The 16603-nt window shown below is 32.5% G+C and overlaps 1 protein-coding gene across 1 annotated transcript; it reads left to right on the forward strand.

Moving 5' to 3' along the window:
• The first annotated feature begins 5216 nt into the window (after window positions 1-5216).
• Window positions 5217-13324, forward strand: LOC107462219 (transmembrane E3 ubiquitin-protein ligase FLY2). Its single transcript, XM_052252812.1, has 15 exons — window positions 5217-5637; window positions 5774-6007; window positions 7275-7347; window positions 7905-8032; window positions 8162-8277; window positions 8517-8577; window positions 9849-9915; window positions 10038-10115; window positions 10430-10587; window positions 10670-10729; window positions 10899-10992; window positions 11310-11477; window positions 11884-12212; window positions 12698-12814; window positions 12899-13324. The coding sequence occupies exons 2-15, from the start codon at window positions 5828-5830 to the stop codon at window positions 12998-13000; spliced, it is 1731 nt and encodes a 576-aa protein (XP_052108772.1). The 5' UTR covers window positions 5217-5637; window positions 5774-5827; the 3' UTR covers window positions 13001-13324.
• The last annotated feature ends 3279 nt before the right edge of the window (window positions 13325-16603 follow it).

A 16603-nucleotide genomic window follows, 5' to 3' on the forward strand; every position in this document is an offset into this window, starting at 1 on the left:
TTTGGTCCCGTTATACCTATAAAACGAAATCTGAATAAAACTAAATAAATATATAATACATGTCAAATTAAAAAGAACTAGTCTTTTCTCTTAACGAATTTATTCGCATAAAGTTAAATACCACTCAGGAACAATTACTATAAAATCTGGCTAATATTCTAAACGGTTCTATGAATACGAGTAACCACTTATAACATAACTTTATATAAAAAAATTTAAACAGAAAGTAGGTATTTTATTTATTTTGAATTGCAATATATTCATTTCACTCTCTTTTAAATTTGAGTATTGGAATATCTTTGCCTTTTGCATGTGCTCATTACTATCATTCTTAAGAAACTGACATATATCTCATCCAACCCAAAAAAAAAAAACGAATTTAAGCATTGATCAGGATGAACTATACCTTGAAACCAACTATCTACGCAAGAACATTTGGTGTCCGTCATGGGGCCGAAGTTTGAACTAACCCTACTACCACATTTTCACCTCGTTTTTACATAGTATATGGCAGAAACCCTCCTCCTCCCACCCACGCCAAACTGTTGGCCATCAATGAATCTCTATGAGCAGAAAATCAACGGATGATCAATATGTTGCATCATAGGCAAAACAACTGAAGCAAGGGGAAAGAGCACAAGAATCTTGAAAACAAAGATGAAGAAGATGTTCATTCGTTAGAAACTAAGCCCGTAGTGACAACCACCACAAAGCAAACAGTAAATAGGACCAATCCGTTTTCAAAAGACATCATGGACTTTCAGATGCCCAAAAACTTCACCCTGTCGATAACGTTGAAACTTTATGACGGAATTCGCGACCCTAACATACGTGTCACCAAATTCCATATGATGATGTTCATGAACGGTGCATCTGACCCAATACTCTATCATACACTTTCTACCTTTTTGGATGATACTGCGTTGATTTGGTTTTCTAACTTGCCTGCAGGATCTATATCAAGTTTTGATGAGGTGGACGACCTTTTTGTCAACAACTTTACTGCGTCAAAGATCTATATGCACGACTCAGACTATCTAAGTACCATGAAATAAGGACAACATAAAAGTCTCAAAGACTACATGACAAGGTTCGCAAAAGCAACCATGGAAATACCTAACCTCAATCCAGAGGTCCATTTACATGCATTAAAAAGAGGACTACGCCCATAAAAGTTCTAGAAAACCATAGCGGTGACTAAACCGAAGATATTAGCCGAATTTAGAGAAAAAGCAACAAGTCAAATTGAAATAGAAGAGCTCCGACAAATTCGAAAGGCTAAGAGGCCTAATCCTAGCAAAGAAGAACACAAACGAAACAAATACCTGGGTAATAAGACAGACCAAAAACCATTCAAATTTATACAAAATTCGACACATACATCTCTTTCAACACCAAGAGAAAGGACATCATTAAGGACATCCTATATTCCAAACTAATCAAACCACCAAACAAAGCCTGGACATATCAAGATCAATAATATTTTGACAAATTCAAATATTGTACCTTTCTTAAAAAATATGGATACACTACAGACGACTGTGTTATAGCAAAGGATCTTCTCTCGAAACTAGCTCGACAAGGTCTGCAAGACAAATACATTGACGGCCGAGGACAATGATAAAATGCAGAAGACCTTGGCCAATACTCCAAATCAAATGCAATTACAGAGATAAAGGAAAAAAGATAGACAAAAAATCTAACCAACATCGTAGAGTTATTAACTGTATTTCTGGCAGTTTCGCAAGTGGAGGATATAACAACTCGACTAGAAAGAGGTCCTATAGGACCATGATGCTAGTTACCGGCTGTGAGCCGACTTCTACCACCAACATGGACATCCTAGGCATCACATTCAGACTACAAAGAAATAGATAAGAACCTAGACGACCTTGTAGTTATATCACTTCAAGTTAGTGAGCCATTGGTGAAAAAAGTCTTTATGGACCCAGGCAGCAGCGTTAATGTACTGTTTTATTCCACATACCAAAAAATGAAACTAAGTGACAAAGCTCTACAACCATCTACAGAAAAATCGGTAGATTTTTCAGGTGAGTGCGTTCTAATCCGATGTTATATATGGTTACAAACAACACTAGGCAATTATCCTGATTATAAAAATCTAGATATTCAATATTTGGTCGTGGACTGCAAAAGCTCATATAATATCTTTCTAGGCAGACATTCTTTAAATACTTTTAGTATTATTGTTTCCACTATATATTTGTTTGTTAAGTTTTTTTCATAGGATAACAAAATTGTCACCATCCACGCTGACCATAAAGAGGCTAGACTATGCTATAACACAAGCCTTAAGGCAAATCCTTCAAGACAAGCCGACCAACAGTACATACAAGCAATCTATAACTCGGACAGTCTACCTGCTTTAGCAAACTTGGACCCTCGGAGAAACCTGCAAGACCAACCTATGTCTATGGACACCTTAACAAAAATAAAATTGGAAAACAACGAAGACAAATATACCTACATTGGAGATGCATTACAAAGACAAGAGAAGGAACAACTTATCATATTGCTATAACAAAATATCAACCTATTCGCTTGGACCCCAGCAGACATACCAGACATTGATCCAAATGTTATCTGCCACAGACTTACAATCAACCTAGAATTCCGACCTATAGCCCAGAAGAAGCGCCACCTCGGCACAAACAAAAGGAAGTTTTCTTAAAAGAAACCCTAAAACTACTCAATGTTGGATTCATAAAGGAACTCAGATTCACAAGTTGGTTAATAAAAATAGTCATGGTAAAAAACACAACGGTAAGTGAAGGATGTACGCGAATTATACTGATCTCAAAAAGGCATGTTCAAAGAATGCATATCCTCTATCTTGTATTGAAAAATTAGTTGATATTTCATTTGGTTTACAAGTTTAAGTTTTATGAATGCTTATACTGGCTACAACAAGTACTTATGACTGACCAAGATAAGACCGCTTTTATTATTGGCTATGGTAATTTTTGCTATAAGATTATGCCATTTGGACTAAAAAATGAAGGTGCAACATACCAAAAGGCTAATGGACAAAATTTTTGCCAACCAAATTGGACGAAATATAGTACATGTAGACAATATAGTAGCAAAGACCAAGTCCAATAGCAATCATATCAACGACCTAAAGAAAATCTTTCAACAACTCTGACTATACAATATGAAACTAAACCCAAAAAATGTGTTTTTGGAGTCCATATGCTAACCTGCCGAGGTATAGAAGCCAATTCAAAAAATACTAGGTCATACTAAAAATGAGAAGTCCTAAATTCATCAAAGAAGTCAAACAACTCATTGACCATTTAGCAGCACTGTCATGTTTTCTACCTCAAATCGCACACGCTTCACACCATTTTTTTAAAACATTAAGAAAGCAAAATAAATTCATATGGTCAGAATAATGCGAACAGGCATTTACTGAGCTAAAAGCCATATTATCCTCACCACCCATATTTTAGAAACCAGAGCATGGTAAAGCACTCTACTTGTATTTATCCGTTACTAATCATGCCATTAGCTCTATCTTGGTGATAGAAACAGGTAACTAATAACAATCAGTATACTTTGTCAGCAAATCTCTTTAAAATGCTAAATTAAGATACTCAAAGCTAAAAAAAATTAGCCCTAACTCTTGTCACAACAATAAGATATCTAAGACACTGTTTTCAAAGCCACATTATCATAATACGAATAGAACACCCACTAAGACAAATCCTGATACGACCTAAATTAGCTGAAAGGTTAATTAAATAGTCCATAGAGCTCTCAGAGTATGACATCCAATACCAAGCACGATGAGCCATCGAATCTCAAACACTGGTCGACTTCATAGCAAAATTCACACTTGATGAGCCCTCCTCAAATGATGAGATATAAATGTTATACGTCGATGGAGTTTCAAACATGCAAGATTTCGGAGCTAGCATCTTATTCAAAAATAGCAAAAGAACAATTATAGAACAATCCCTACAATTCATTTTCTACGCCAGCAATAACCAAATAGAATATGAAATATTTATAGTCGGCCTAAAATTAGCTTATACCCTTAGAATAATATCCCTCATTATCAAATGTGACTCCTTACTAAACGTATAACAAGTAATAAGTAATTTTTAAGAGACATTCTATTAAAAACATATATTTCAATTATCAACAATCTTACTTCTTGTTTTTTATAATTTAAAATATCTCACATACTTTAAAAACAAAATTATTGAACTGATATTTTATCAAAACTTGCAACTATTAGAAACTTAATTCATCAGCTAAGTTTGTCATAATTAACACGGGATGAATCCAGTGTTACATTAACAAATGTTTTTAATCTTTTGAATTTCTTAACAATCTTCTAACTTTGAAGCTTACTTAAAGAAGATAAATATCTATTATTATTATTTTTTAATATATGATGTTTTTTTTTCGTTTCATAACATTGAAGCTTATTTAAGGGTGATAATACTTTTTTAGCTAGAATATCATTTGAAAAACTTAAATAAATAAATTTTAAAATTTTTAATCATGATACGTGAATCAGTAACTAAATTAGATATTTTTTATTATAATATATATTTAAATATAAAAACAAAATATATAAAATAATATATTTATTTATTTACAAATATATAATAATTTAGTGAGTGACACATAATAATTTTAAATATTTTTAGTTTAATGCACGTGACAACATGCATATATTTTCTTTTTCGTAAATATTATCCAAATTACAAAAAATCTTATTGAAGTTATAAATTTCATATATTTAATTTAAAAACTAAAGCAAGTATCAATCTTAGACAACTCCAAAAGATGCCAAGATAATATTTCTTTACTTTAATTATCTTGGCATGTATATCTATATATAATAATAAAAATATAATAAAAATCTGACTCCTAATTATTGTTATATTATTATCTACGATGTAAAAATATTAATATAAACATAAAATACGATATGATATAAAACACATAAATACATAAAATTTAAATTTTTATAAAATACAAAAATATATTATATATAAAAGATTAAAATTTATTTAAAGATCTGTCGCTATAGTACTTATTGTTAACTCATGGTTAGCTTATTGTTGGTACTTGATAGATTATTAGGTAAGAGCTTCCAATCGCAGCCATAATAATAAGAGTTTCAAGTTTCAACTGAAAAATTCAAATAAAAAATGAAGAGCTACTGCTAATTATTTATTTGTTACTATTATTTTATTTAGAGCTGAATGGAGCTACTTACTTCATGAAGCCTGATTAACCTATAATCTAGTTTTCTCTCTCCTCTCTCTTACAGGGCAAAGAGGGAGAAGGAGAAGGAGAAAGAGAAAGAGCCATTGCGACTTCCGTTTACCAAAAAACACAAGGACACTCTGAAATTGTCAACAAACCTTTGCTAACAAATAAACACAAAAGAAAATCGCTGTTCCAAATCCAACATCATAATTGTGCTCTTCTCTCTCTCTTTTTTTTTTAATTGGATTATTGATTTGTACGGCGGAAGTTACGTTTGTTTGTATGGTGCTGCTGTTGAAGGCATACGTTTTGGAATTTGCTCCCAAAATTTCTTGTGTGTGACCAATTTGAGTTCGTTGGGCTTTCACTTTCTGTATCTGAATCAACGTGGGTTCTTCCCTTTTGACTCTTTCTCAAGCAACCGTTTTTCTCAATTTTATGTCTGGCTTCTTTGAATTTGTCAAGCTAATTGCTATTTGATATGATTGGTGTTGGGTTATATCCTTGGGTTCTCTCCAATCAGCTTCAACGGAGAATTGGGTCGTTGAATTTGAGCTGAATTTTTGTTTTTTCTGGGATGGAATTGAGAATTGACATGGTTGCTATTGAAAGATTGGAGCTTTGGTTGTTTAAGAGGAGGAAGGGACTAGGGATTTCGTTACAGATTGCATTTGGTTGGTGGATTTTTCTACTGTTTCTTCACCCTGTGGCTGCACTGAGACCCTTGAGGGAGAGAACTCGTTCTTGGGGTGATGAGGTTTGCCACTTCACTTTGCTTAAAGAACCTTGTCTTTAATTTAATATATTGACTATGGTGAAAATAAAATGTGTGTTTTTATTCTATTTTGAAAAGTAGTAGCTTTTAATTATTATGCTGTGCTTCTATTATATTTGATATGAATCACAACATTCCTCTGTAATGCCATTTTTTCCATGTAGATGACCCTAGCTAGTTGGGAGCACTTAATTGCCTTGCTGCTATTATAGTTGTTGTCAGTTAAGCTGTGAGAGAGTTTGCTATACTTGCTACTGTAGCTTTCTGTTGTGAAACTAGAAAGTAGAAATGTGGGACTTAGTTTAGTGTTCTTATGTTAAAAAGATGGCAATGCTGTTTGGGGAAAGGGATGAAGGTGTTTGAAGTTCTAAACATTGGTAGAGAAGAAATAGGTGATGATATTTAATCGGTTGAGGATGTTTGTAAGTTTTGTTAACTTCGTCATTAATTAACTTAATGAGAGGGTTGAAGAAGACACACTTCTGAGCAAGATAAGGAAGGTAAGAAATTGTAACAAAAAGCCAGTTACGAACATGCTACATTTTCCAAGTTCCATAAACCAAGAGTCCCACTAGTATTAAATTTGATCAATTAAGTGGCTTTTAAACAGCCACTTTGGCAATGGACCTTTTGCAAAACTTTTTTCTTCTTATCCAAATAGTTCTCTGCTTCCCAAATTTGTAGTGGCATACGTTTTCAAACCTGTATTGGAAGTAGCACAAGCACATTGTGCCTTAAAATGGAAAACAAATTAGATCATTTGTGATTATGTTTATTGTAAAGGACTACTCATTTTGTGATGTGATTTTTACTAATTTGTTAGTACCTCGAAGCAGGGGCGGAGCTAGATTAAAGATTAGAGGGGGGCCAAAAATATTTATATAATAAAATAAGACTAAAATAAAATTTTAAGGGGGGACTAAACTGAAATTTACATATAATTTACATGTAAAAAATTAAAATTAGGGGGGGCCATTTCCCCCTTTTGCTACAATGTAGCTCCGCCCCTGCCTCGAAGGGCTTAGCATTTCATCGTAGGACCATTGGTTTGTGTTATTTTGATATTTAACTTGCATAAACACTGGCATGTGATTCAAAATTATCTTAATTGATAAATTGTGATTTTACTATGATTGAGAAAAATCTGTTGAAAGGAGAGCTAATCAAAATTGGTTCTAATTAAAAATTTAGCTAATCTGTGTTGAGGAAAAACTTGCCCCATGTACTAATTGATCATTGGTTTTCTCAGTGGCTATTTACAAGAAAAGAAGAGAGTGATATTGGTCCATTTTCACAATGGAACATTACAGGAACTTACAGAGGTTTGTATTCTTTAATGCTTATGATTGTATTCGGCGTTTCATGTTATCTTTTGAGTTGTTGTTTTGGTCTGTTTTTCACATGTTTAATGTATCAAATCTTGCTTTATTTGTAACTACTTTATAATTTGAACAAGTTCATTCTTCAGTAGATTAAATTGCTTTTTTATGAGGACAGAACAATTTTGTTAAAGGCTGATGTTACACACCCTGAGGTAGTAGTGAGACCAATTGAGAGAGAAAGAGAAGCTTCTAATGCTAAAAGAGAGAAAGAGTAAAAGTGATAATATCCCTGTAACTAGCCACCTGGAACAATCAGTAGGAAGGTGTGAATGAGGGTGAGAAAGCTTGACTCTTTAGGTGTGGATGGAGTCATGCATTCACCCTCATACACATGAATGGTGGTTATATATCTAACGGTCAGATCATGTAATTCTAATAGCTTCACTTTGAAACAGTGTGTGCTATGTTTGAATAAACTTTATTAATTTATTTGTTGTAGAATATATTTGTAGTCTTTCAGAGTTTGAGGATGTTTTGTGTTAATCTCTTGAATGCAGGGACTTGGAAGTTTCTGGATACGGCAAATGGCTCTTCTAGATTTCCAGATATCAGAAAAACACGCGGTAGTTCCGTAATTGAATTAATTAGTACGCCCACAAAGATAACTGGAGTACATTATATCCAGGTGAGATTTGAACTGTAAAGCTAATTTCAGAGAATTCAACTTTCATATGAAATATAGTTTCTTATTAATTCTATCACATGTCATCCTTCATATAGCTAATTTATTAACTTTTGAATTTTCTCTTGTCAGGGGGTCATTATATACCACGATGTTTTCGACAGTGAATATGATGTTGGGGGTGCTCAAATCAAAGTAGAAGGTGTATATATTTGGCCTTTTCGACAGCTTCGGTTGGTGGCCAACAGGTTAGTTTCATATGTATAATACCATCAAATATGTAGATCAAATTATAGTAACCTTTAGTTCACAAAAATGACCATGCTTCTGTAAAGTTTAAATTTCTTTTCATTCTAGTTCTGAATTTCCCTTAAATAAGTTCTTTAATACTCTGCTGTATTTACAAAGAAATATTCATAATCATTAGACTAACCGGTATTATCTAGAATCAGAATGTGCTTAACACTTTCTTTTCCTCCTGTTGCAGTGGAAAAGAGGGAGACTCAAGTCAGGATGATGACTATATTTTTTCTAATCCATATCATCTGGTAACCATCTTTCTTGACATTATCTTTGTTCTATATTTAGTTATTTATTTTCTTTTACATGCATATCCTTGATCTTTCACATTGTATAAAGGTGCAATCTGTGGTGGCCACAAATTTGCTGTGGCTATGATGCCTATGCTAGTTGCTACAATTATTTCTTTACACGTAAACAAAAAGAATTTTTTTTTCTTTGACTTCTATATTATTAATCACGACCACTAAGCAAGGAAGGTAAACATACGGTGGTTGATAAGTTTTTAAATGATGCAAATTTATGTTAGAAAAATTAAAAAGAAATAGAAATCTGATACAACTCTTTTTCATTCTCTCACTGTTACACTCTCAACTGTTCAACTATGGCTACCTGCAACACTTGTTTTTTTTTTTGGACAAGGCCTTGACCGAACCCGACCCATACTAGAAACTAATTATAACCTGAACACCTGACCCGGTATCCAAACGAAAACCCCTTCAATACTGTAACACATTTTGATCTCTAGCTCCCTCTCAACGGATCTTCACGCGGGAGCAGATCATTGGTGGTGCATCCGTGGTAACTTGACTCCCTCCCGCCGAACGTGCTTCAACATAGGCGCTTTATGGATTTCCATTCCCGTGTGTGCTATGTCGCTGCTGTTACTATTGAAGTCCTCCGTTCTCTGTTGCGGTCCTTGTCCTTGCCGATTGATGTCTCCGTAGAGATGTCCATCTGGTTGATGAAGATGAGACTTTCAACGGTAGATCCGGTGCTGCTTTTGCTATGTAATAACCATGGTATCTCCACAGTAAAATAACAAAATTTGACATGCTTAATCTTGTCAAGACAACTTAATCACACTAAAGAATACTCCACTTATCACCATTTGATTGGAGAGTCAATTTATAGTCACCGTTAGCCACCATAGCCACGGCCACCAGAGACGCAGCCTTGTATAAATTGGTCTATGTGGCAAAGACAATAGGTTTATCATCCAAAATGATAGGGAAGAGAAAAAGTATGTAAGTATAGGCTTCAAGCAGGAGGATGAAATAGAAGGGCGTCCTAGGTGTTATTTATGATAATTGATAAGAAAGTGTCATTCGAGCTTTAATAAAACGGTGAAATTAAAAAAATTTGATAAAAGGTTTATTATTGTTTCCCCTATTTTGCTGCTATTGATTCTCTTTCTTTTCACTATGGAGGATTAATTAATGTAAAAATTCCTTGTACTTTCCTTCTGTTCATCATAGTACCACTAAGCATGTTTACTTGCTATATACATTGTATGCAGCTTGGGGTTTTCTCTTCTCAGGTGCTTCAAGATTCTTCACGAGATAAGATATGGAGAAGAAAACATTGTAATTTATCTTTTATTCTAGTGTATTTTAAAGGGATCCCCCCCCCCTTTTCCTCTTTTTCTTCTTCTTTTGTCTATTTATGTTGTACTATTGACTTGGTATTTTTTTTTACCTTATTACAGCTCCAATGCATGATATGGATAAACATTGTAATATTGAAATCGCTGCACAGATTTCACGCTTGCCATCCTCAAAAAGTGGTACTTGTGTTCTCTTAGCATTTGAAAACTTTCTATTCCTTTCTCTACTTCAATGTAAACTTGGAATGTTTCTATATGCCTTCGTTCATGTTTCTTTTACTATATCTTTTTGAGTTTTCCATTGCAATGCCAACATGAAATCTATGATCACATTGAATATTACCAAATGTTTATTGTTTGTTACATTTAGATTGATTGTAGAAGAATTATATGTATGTTACAATGTGTTTTTTCATCATTTATGTACTACCTGGGTGCATTCTTGTATATTTTTGCCCCAATGGTTTACTGATTTGTTATATTATTTCTTATAGATGGCGAGCGTGATCGTTTTCACCTAGAAGGGTTAATGGAGAGTCCCTCGGTGGATGATGATGGGGACTGCTTCTCAGCTTTACTGTTAAATGCAACTTCTGTTAACATTGAGGTCTATTACAACAAAGCAGTGAACTATACCTTGATGGTTACTTTTGTATCCTTCAATCACGAATGGTTTACAGCTTTATGACACTTATTTTCTGTTTTGTGTGAGCTCCTTAATTTGCATATACCAGATCTCTTTTGTGCAAGTTCTTCTATTGATTCGTCAAATGGAGCATAGCAGCACCCAGTCTGTAAGAATTTACTTCGTATTATTATTTTATGTCGTAGATTTGACAAATGGAAATAATATAAAACTTTTCAATTTATGGCTTAGTGTACCAAACATTATTTGTCATAATTTTCCATAATTTTGTGAATATATTTGTAGAAAATGAATTTGATTAAGATATGCCTTTACAGGGTGCTGCTAAGGTTTCAATATTAATGATTGGCCAGCAGGCGATAATGGATGCATATCTCTGTCTTTTACACCTTACTGCAGGAATACTAGTTGGTAAGTTGAACAGAGAATTTTTTTGTGGGGTCACATAATTGGGGAAGAATATGTGTGTTTAAAACACAGTGCTCGGTTTTCAAATTAATTGTGTTATATATTATCATCTTAAAATAGAGTGGACTTGTGTGATTAATGTTTCCATAATAATAGTCAGAAAGCATGGCTAATGCAGCACTAATGATTTGTGCAGCTTCATCCCATTAATTTTAAACTGTATACCATTCATCACTCCCCCTCCCCCTGCCAAAAAAAAAATGACAAAGAAAGAAGCCTGCTTCTTAGCTGAATAATTGATGTTGCTTCTTGACATGCAGAATCCTTGTTTAATGCTTTTGCAACTGCCGCATTTTTCAAGTTTGTTGTCTTTTCAATATTTGAGATGAGATATCTTCTCGCCATCTGGAAGGCTAGTAGACCTTTGAGTAATGGGGAAGGTTGGGAGACAATGAGGCGTGAACTTTCCGTGTTATACAGTCGTTTCTGTAAGTACTCATAAGAATTAAATTTTGTTGGTGCAATCTGATTTTGCGTGATCTTATCAACTAGGGTATTCCTTGGAGTCAATTGATTCCATAATATTTGTTATCAAGTTGTCTACTGTCCCAAGATGAACTACTTTTGTATCTGTTTATCAATCTAGAGTCAATCTATTTATTATTTTTTTCCCCTTTTATTCCACGAGGAAATTATGTTGTGTGCTTGAATTTATTATGGGGTTTGATTGACTTCATTTGAATAGCTCTTCAAAATGCTTCTAATAACTTAGAATTTCATAGCATTTACTGTGTTTCTTTTGGGGCAACATGAACCTCTGAACTTACACGCATCGAGTTTTATGTTGTATGAAGAAGAGTGGCTGAAATTTAACTTCTTAACTTTCTTTTGCAGATGGAATCTTGTTGGGAGGCATTCTTTTGATGTATGAGTTCCATCATTATTTAAGACCAATTCTTCTTCTTATGTACTCTTTCTGGATACCTCAGATAATCACCAATGTTATTCGCGATTCACGCAAGCCATTGCATCCTCACTATATCTTAGGGATAACCATTACTCGGTTAGCAATCCCGTTATATGTTTTTGGTTGTCCTAACAATTTCATGCGCATAGAATCAGATAGGAGCTGGTGTCTTTATTTGGCTGTATTTATTGGACTTCAAGCCGCAGTTCTTCTTCTTCAGCATTATCTTGGGTCTCGATGGTTCATTCCTCGTCAGGTTAGGCTCAACTGTCTTCTTGATGCTATGCAAAATTGCAAATACTTATGCATTGAAATAACTTCATTCTATTCCTTTGAATTAGTTGAATGTGTGGTTGTATTTATTTGTATGGCATTGTTTTAAGCATTAACAAAGATTTACATACTCTTTCTGTTCCCTTTCATTGATAGTACATTGATCCAAAGATGTATTAAAAAAAAAAGTAACAGTGATAAATAAAAGGGAACTGATGGAGTATATAAATAGTTTGTTTATTGACAAAATTAACATAGGACATTTTAGCGTCGATGTCTATGTAACTTGCCGTACCTAGCGGGGAAAGACTCAGCGATCCTTTTAGCATCTTTGGTAATTTTGCTCCATAATGTTGGTTATCTTGTACAAGCATGATTTTACAGCCTACTAGTTCTCTTTCTTTCTGAATTTGCAAAATTTTCATGAATGATTCTTTCCAAGTCATCCTATATCTATATGATTTACAGATACTACCTGAGAAATATAGCTACTATAGGAGGTTTGATCAAGATGCAAGACATGCTTCGGACTGTGTGATTTGCATGACATCCATTGATCATACTCAACGGTCTAATGACTGCATGGTAGGCCAATATAAAATGTTACAACCTTTGCATTTTTAAACTTCATAATCTGGATTGAAGTCTAAGGCACCCTCTCTTACATAGGTGACACCTTGTGATCATTTCTTCCACTCTGGTTGTTTGCAAAGATGGATGGATATAAAGATGGAGTGCCCAACTTGCCGGCGCTCTCTACCTCCGGCATAGAGAGACTTTACGGTGTATGTCCATAGGATCAACTGACCCCGGCTCATCTTCGAATTTTTTTTGGCATTATATGGTTAATGGCATCCAAGTTTTACATTGTTTTACTTCAAACATTACAGGGGAGAAATGAAATTACACGGGTCTGGTTACCCTTTTTCTTATGATATTAATGACGGGTTTCAACCTCTAATAGAAACAATTTAGTTTCAGATGCTATGTTTTCTGTACATAAATTTGGGGAAGCAATCAACTCAATTGTAATATTTTTCCCCACATAGGAAGTATACTTTTATTCTTTATATTTTAATTGCGTTCAAGTTAGAATTGCAGTGTCTTAGATTTTAAAAATTGAAATCAATATGCAAAAGTGCAGCATTATTTGGTTGAAAATTCCTCTTGATAGTACTGCTGTTTCTGATTCCTTTGTGAATAAGTTGAGTTTTGACTGTCCAAAAGATTACCATCTGTTCTGTTTTTTAAAAAATCATAGTCTTTGTTGCGTTTCATTGAGTCATGAAGTAATCAAGGATGTTTATATTTTTTATTTTGGGATTGGCTTGCATTTTCACCAGAAGTTCCCTTGTACCCAATTTTAACCCCCAAAATCATGCTGACTACGACACGGATGTGTTTGGTTTGGCGTTTGGACCATAAAAAATTAACTATAAAATAATAACAGAGTTAAAAGTAATAAAAAATTATAGTTTAAAATAATACTAAATAAAAGAGTATTTAAAAAAGTAAGGAATCTATTTTTTGGTTTGACTTCGTGAAATTTATTATTGTAATTCTTATATACGATTTGTCAATGTAATTTTTTTATAATATAAATTATTGATTCTATTAGAAACGACATATTAAATAAAAAATCAACAAATAAAAAATAATAAAAACATAATTAGTAGAATATTATAACCCAAAACAGTACTAGAAATATGAGTATCGAGAATACTAGAAAAAGAACCCGATATAAAAAAAATTAAAAAATACAAAATTAACATTCTCATGTATATAATATACCTAAAATAAGATGATAGAATAATACAAAAATATTTAAATTTATATTTTTTTTAGTAATTTTTTATCTAAAAATAATTTTAAGTAGTATAATTCAAACAATATTTATTTTAGTATAATTCAAACAATATTTATTTTGTTATAACTTATTTTGATATAAAAATTCTAAACATAAATCACATTGATACTAACTTTTCATAAAACCAAGTTTAGAAATTAATTTGATTAAAACTTCCGTTTGTAAATCAATTTTACTACTATCATACTAGTAAATTATTAAACTACTATGTAGACTATTTGACCCTAAAAAATTCAGTTTTTAGAAAGTTAAGTTTTTTTTTTTTTCAAATTGGATAATGTAGATTTAAATTTTATTTAAGGATTTATCTCTATTTAATGAATTTTTACATACACAAAGTCGAATTTAAACTTCTATTATTTAAATAGATGAGTGAATTAATCATTTGATAAATTCAAATATATTTATTTGATAAAATACATTCAATATAAGAAGATATACTATGAAAAAAAATTAGATATAGGATTTTAATTTGACCTTTTGCAAATATGTTTAGAGAAATTAAATTAATTTTCTTTCAAATTTAGTGAGTGTAAAGGGGTGTCTTTGGTACTTTTTATTTACCTGAATGGCTGAAAATTTGGAGAAAAGTAAGAAACAAATAAAAATCTTTCTAAATCAAAATTTCCCTTGTATTTTACATATGTGTTGTAAATAATTATCGAAATACAAAAAAAGTTGAATCAAATGCATTAATGAAAAATATGATGTAGATTTCCGTATACAGAATTAATCTAGAGAGAATTACAGTATCATTTATTTCTTTTGAAAAATTTATCAAAAGTTGATTTTTCCTTCGCCGGGAAAGAATGATAGTTTAGTTTAGAGAATAACGGCATGATGAGCTCACAATCCAAAGCACACGTAGCATCCACGATTTAGCAAGGCTTTCCCACCAATTTTAAGAATGTTTAAAATGGTGGGTTCTAAAGTCTAATTATTACCCGTGTCCGTCGACACTAAGCCTACGTTTAGAAAGAAGATTAGGAGATAAAAATTGAATTAAATATTTGTGTTATATTTAAGATAAAATTTATTAGATTAAAATATTTTTTAATATTATATTTAGTTTAAAATAAATATAAAAATTAAGGAATGAATTTAGAATTTAAAAAGTTAAATAATTTTTTTTGTTAAAATATTATAAAAATTTTAGTCTTTATCTTAAAATTTGAGTAAATATTCAATCTGTTTCCTAACTATTTGAACGACGAACAAAACATCTCTTAAAGATGTGAAATTGACCCATCGAAGCAAAACTATGACTAGTGTCGATGCACAAAGCGAAGGTTCGAATGTGATGTTGAGCTCGACCGGTAGCTTCTGGAAAGGTGTGAATAGTAGGAAGAAAAAGTTTACAACACCTATAGGTAATTGTAGAATATATACCATACTATTTGAGTCAAGCACCATGAACAATCTAAACAGACTCTTCTTCGGGTGCGTCTATTTTAAGGTAAACACATATTGAAGTGGGACATTTTCCAGTTTCACATTCTTTCTTTCTTTTTTTTTTTTCTTGTCTTAGCAAATTCGTGTGTTGTTACGGACCAAAACTCTTCACTGCAAATTCTTTGCTTGACTAGATGAATATGTGACATCTTTCCATGCTAAAGATTTTACAAATTCTAATAAATTGGTGGACTAAGTCAAGAGATTATAAGAGAAGTTAGAATCCATGGAATTGTTGATAGCAAAGGATAGAGTTGGGATGAAATCTAAGAGCACTAAATGCAAAACTATTTCGACATTGTTGGTTGGAAGTGTAGTAGAATTGTCATTTTGGGTCTTATTCAGCGGACTGTATAGTTAAAAAATTTGTTCTTAGTTTATAAGAACTAAGTTAGAATATCAAAATAGAGTTGTGTCATGGATATTTTTTGTTGACAAATATGTGAGTTTATATGTAATATATATGTTTTGCAACCTTGAGAATGAAAATGAGTTTGTTGTTTTCTGCTATATTCACTACATGAATACTAGCAACTTCATTATGATATGTGATTCACAAAAGCAATAGAAAAGCAATATGGTAACATTATCAAAGTATTTGTAACCAAATTAGTAATAGATAAACACACAAATAAACGCACAATAGGATAAACACACAATAGGCGTCAATACAGATAAACACACAATAGGCGTCAAATACACAGAATATTCAAAAAACACATAAAATTTTTTTGGGTGATCATTGTTAAGGTACAGTCACACAAGTCGTTAATCTCCTTGTCACCTTTCTAAATGTGCAATCCAAGCTCCATATTAGAGCAATTACAATCCAACCAATACATTATTTTGTACTCCAAATACGTTAAGCTCTTAAGCAGTTCTTCCAAGACTTTCTTATTCAGAATATCTACATCCATGGGAGAAAATTTTGTCACCTTCCCATCTCTATAACGTAAAATTTCACTTCCATCTCTAATAAATCTGCCACCATAAAAAAATACAGGCACAACAAAAAAAGACATCTGCATCACATTAAAAAAGACATTATATACACT

The sequence above is a fragment of the Arachis duranensis genome, chromosome 8 (assembly GCF_000817695.3).
Source record: "Arachis duranensis cultivar V14167 chromosome 8, aradu.V14167.gnm2.J7QH, whole genome shotgun sequence".
Classification (NCBI taxonomy): domain Eukaryota; kingdom Viridiplantae; phylum Streptophyta; class Magnoliopsida; order Fabales; family Fabaceae; genus Arachis; species Arachis duranensis.

Bases quoted from the DNA above. Each gene is read 5' to 3' on its own strand.
- LOC107462219 (XM_052252812.1), top strand. From the start codon at position 5,828: ATGGAATTGAGAATTGACATGGTTGCTATTGAAAGATTGGAGCTTTGG. The intron at 10,588-10,669 runs GTATCCTTCAAT...TGCATATACCAG, and splicing joins ATACCTTGATGGTTACTTTT to ATCTCTTTTGTGCAAGTTCT. The intron at 12,815-12,898 runs GTAGGCCAATAT...TCTCTTACATAG, and splicing joins AACGGTCTAATGACTGCATG to GTGACACCTTGTGATCATTT.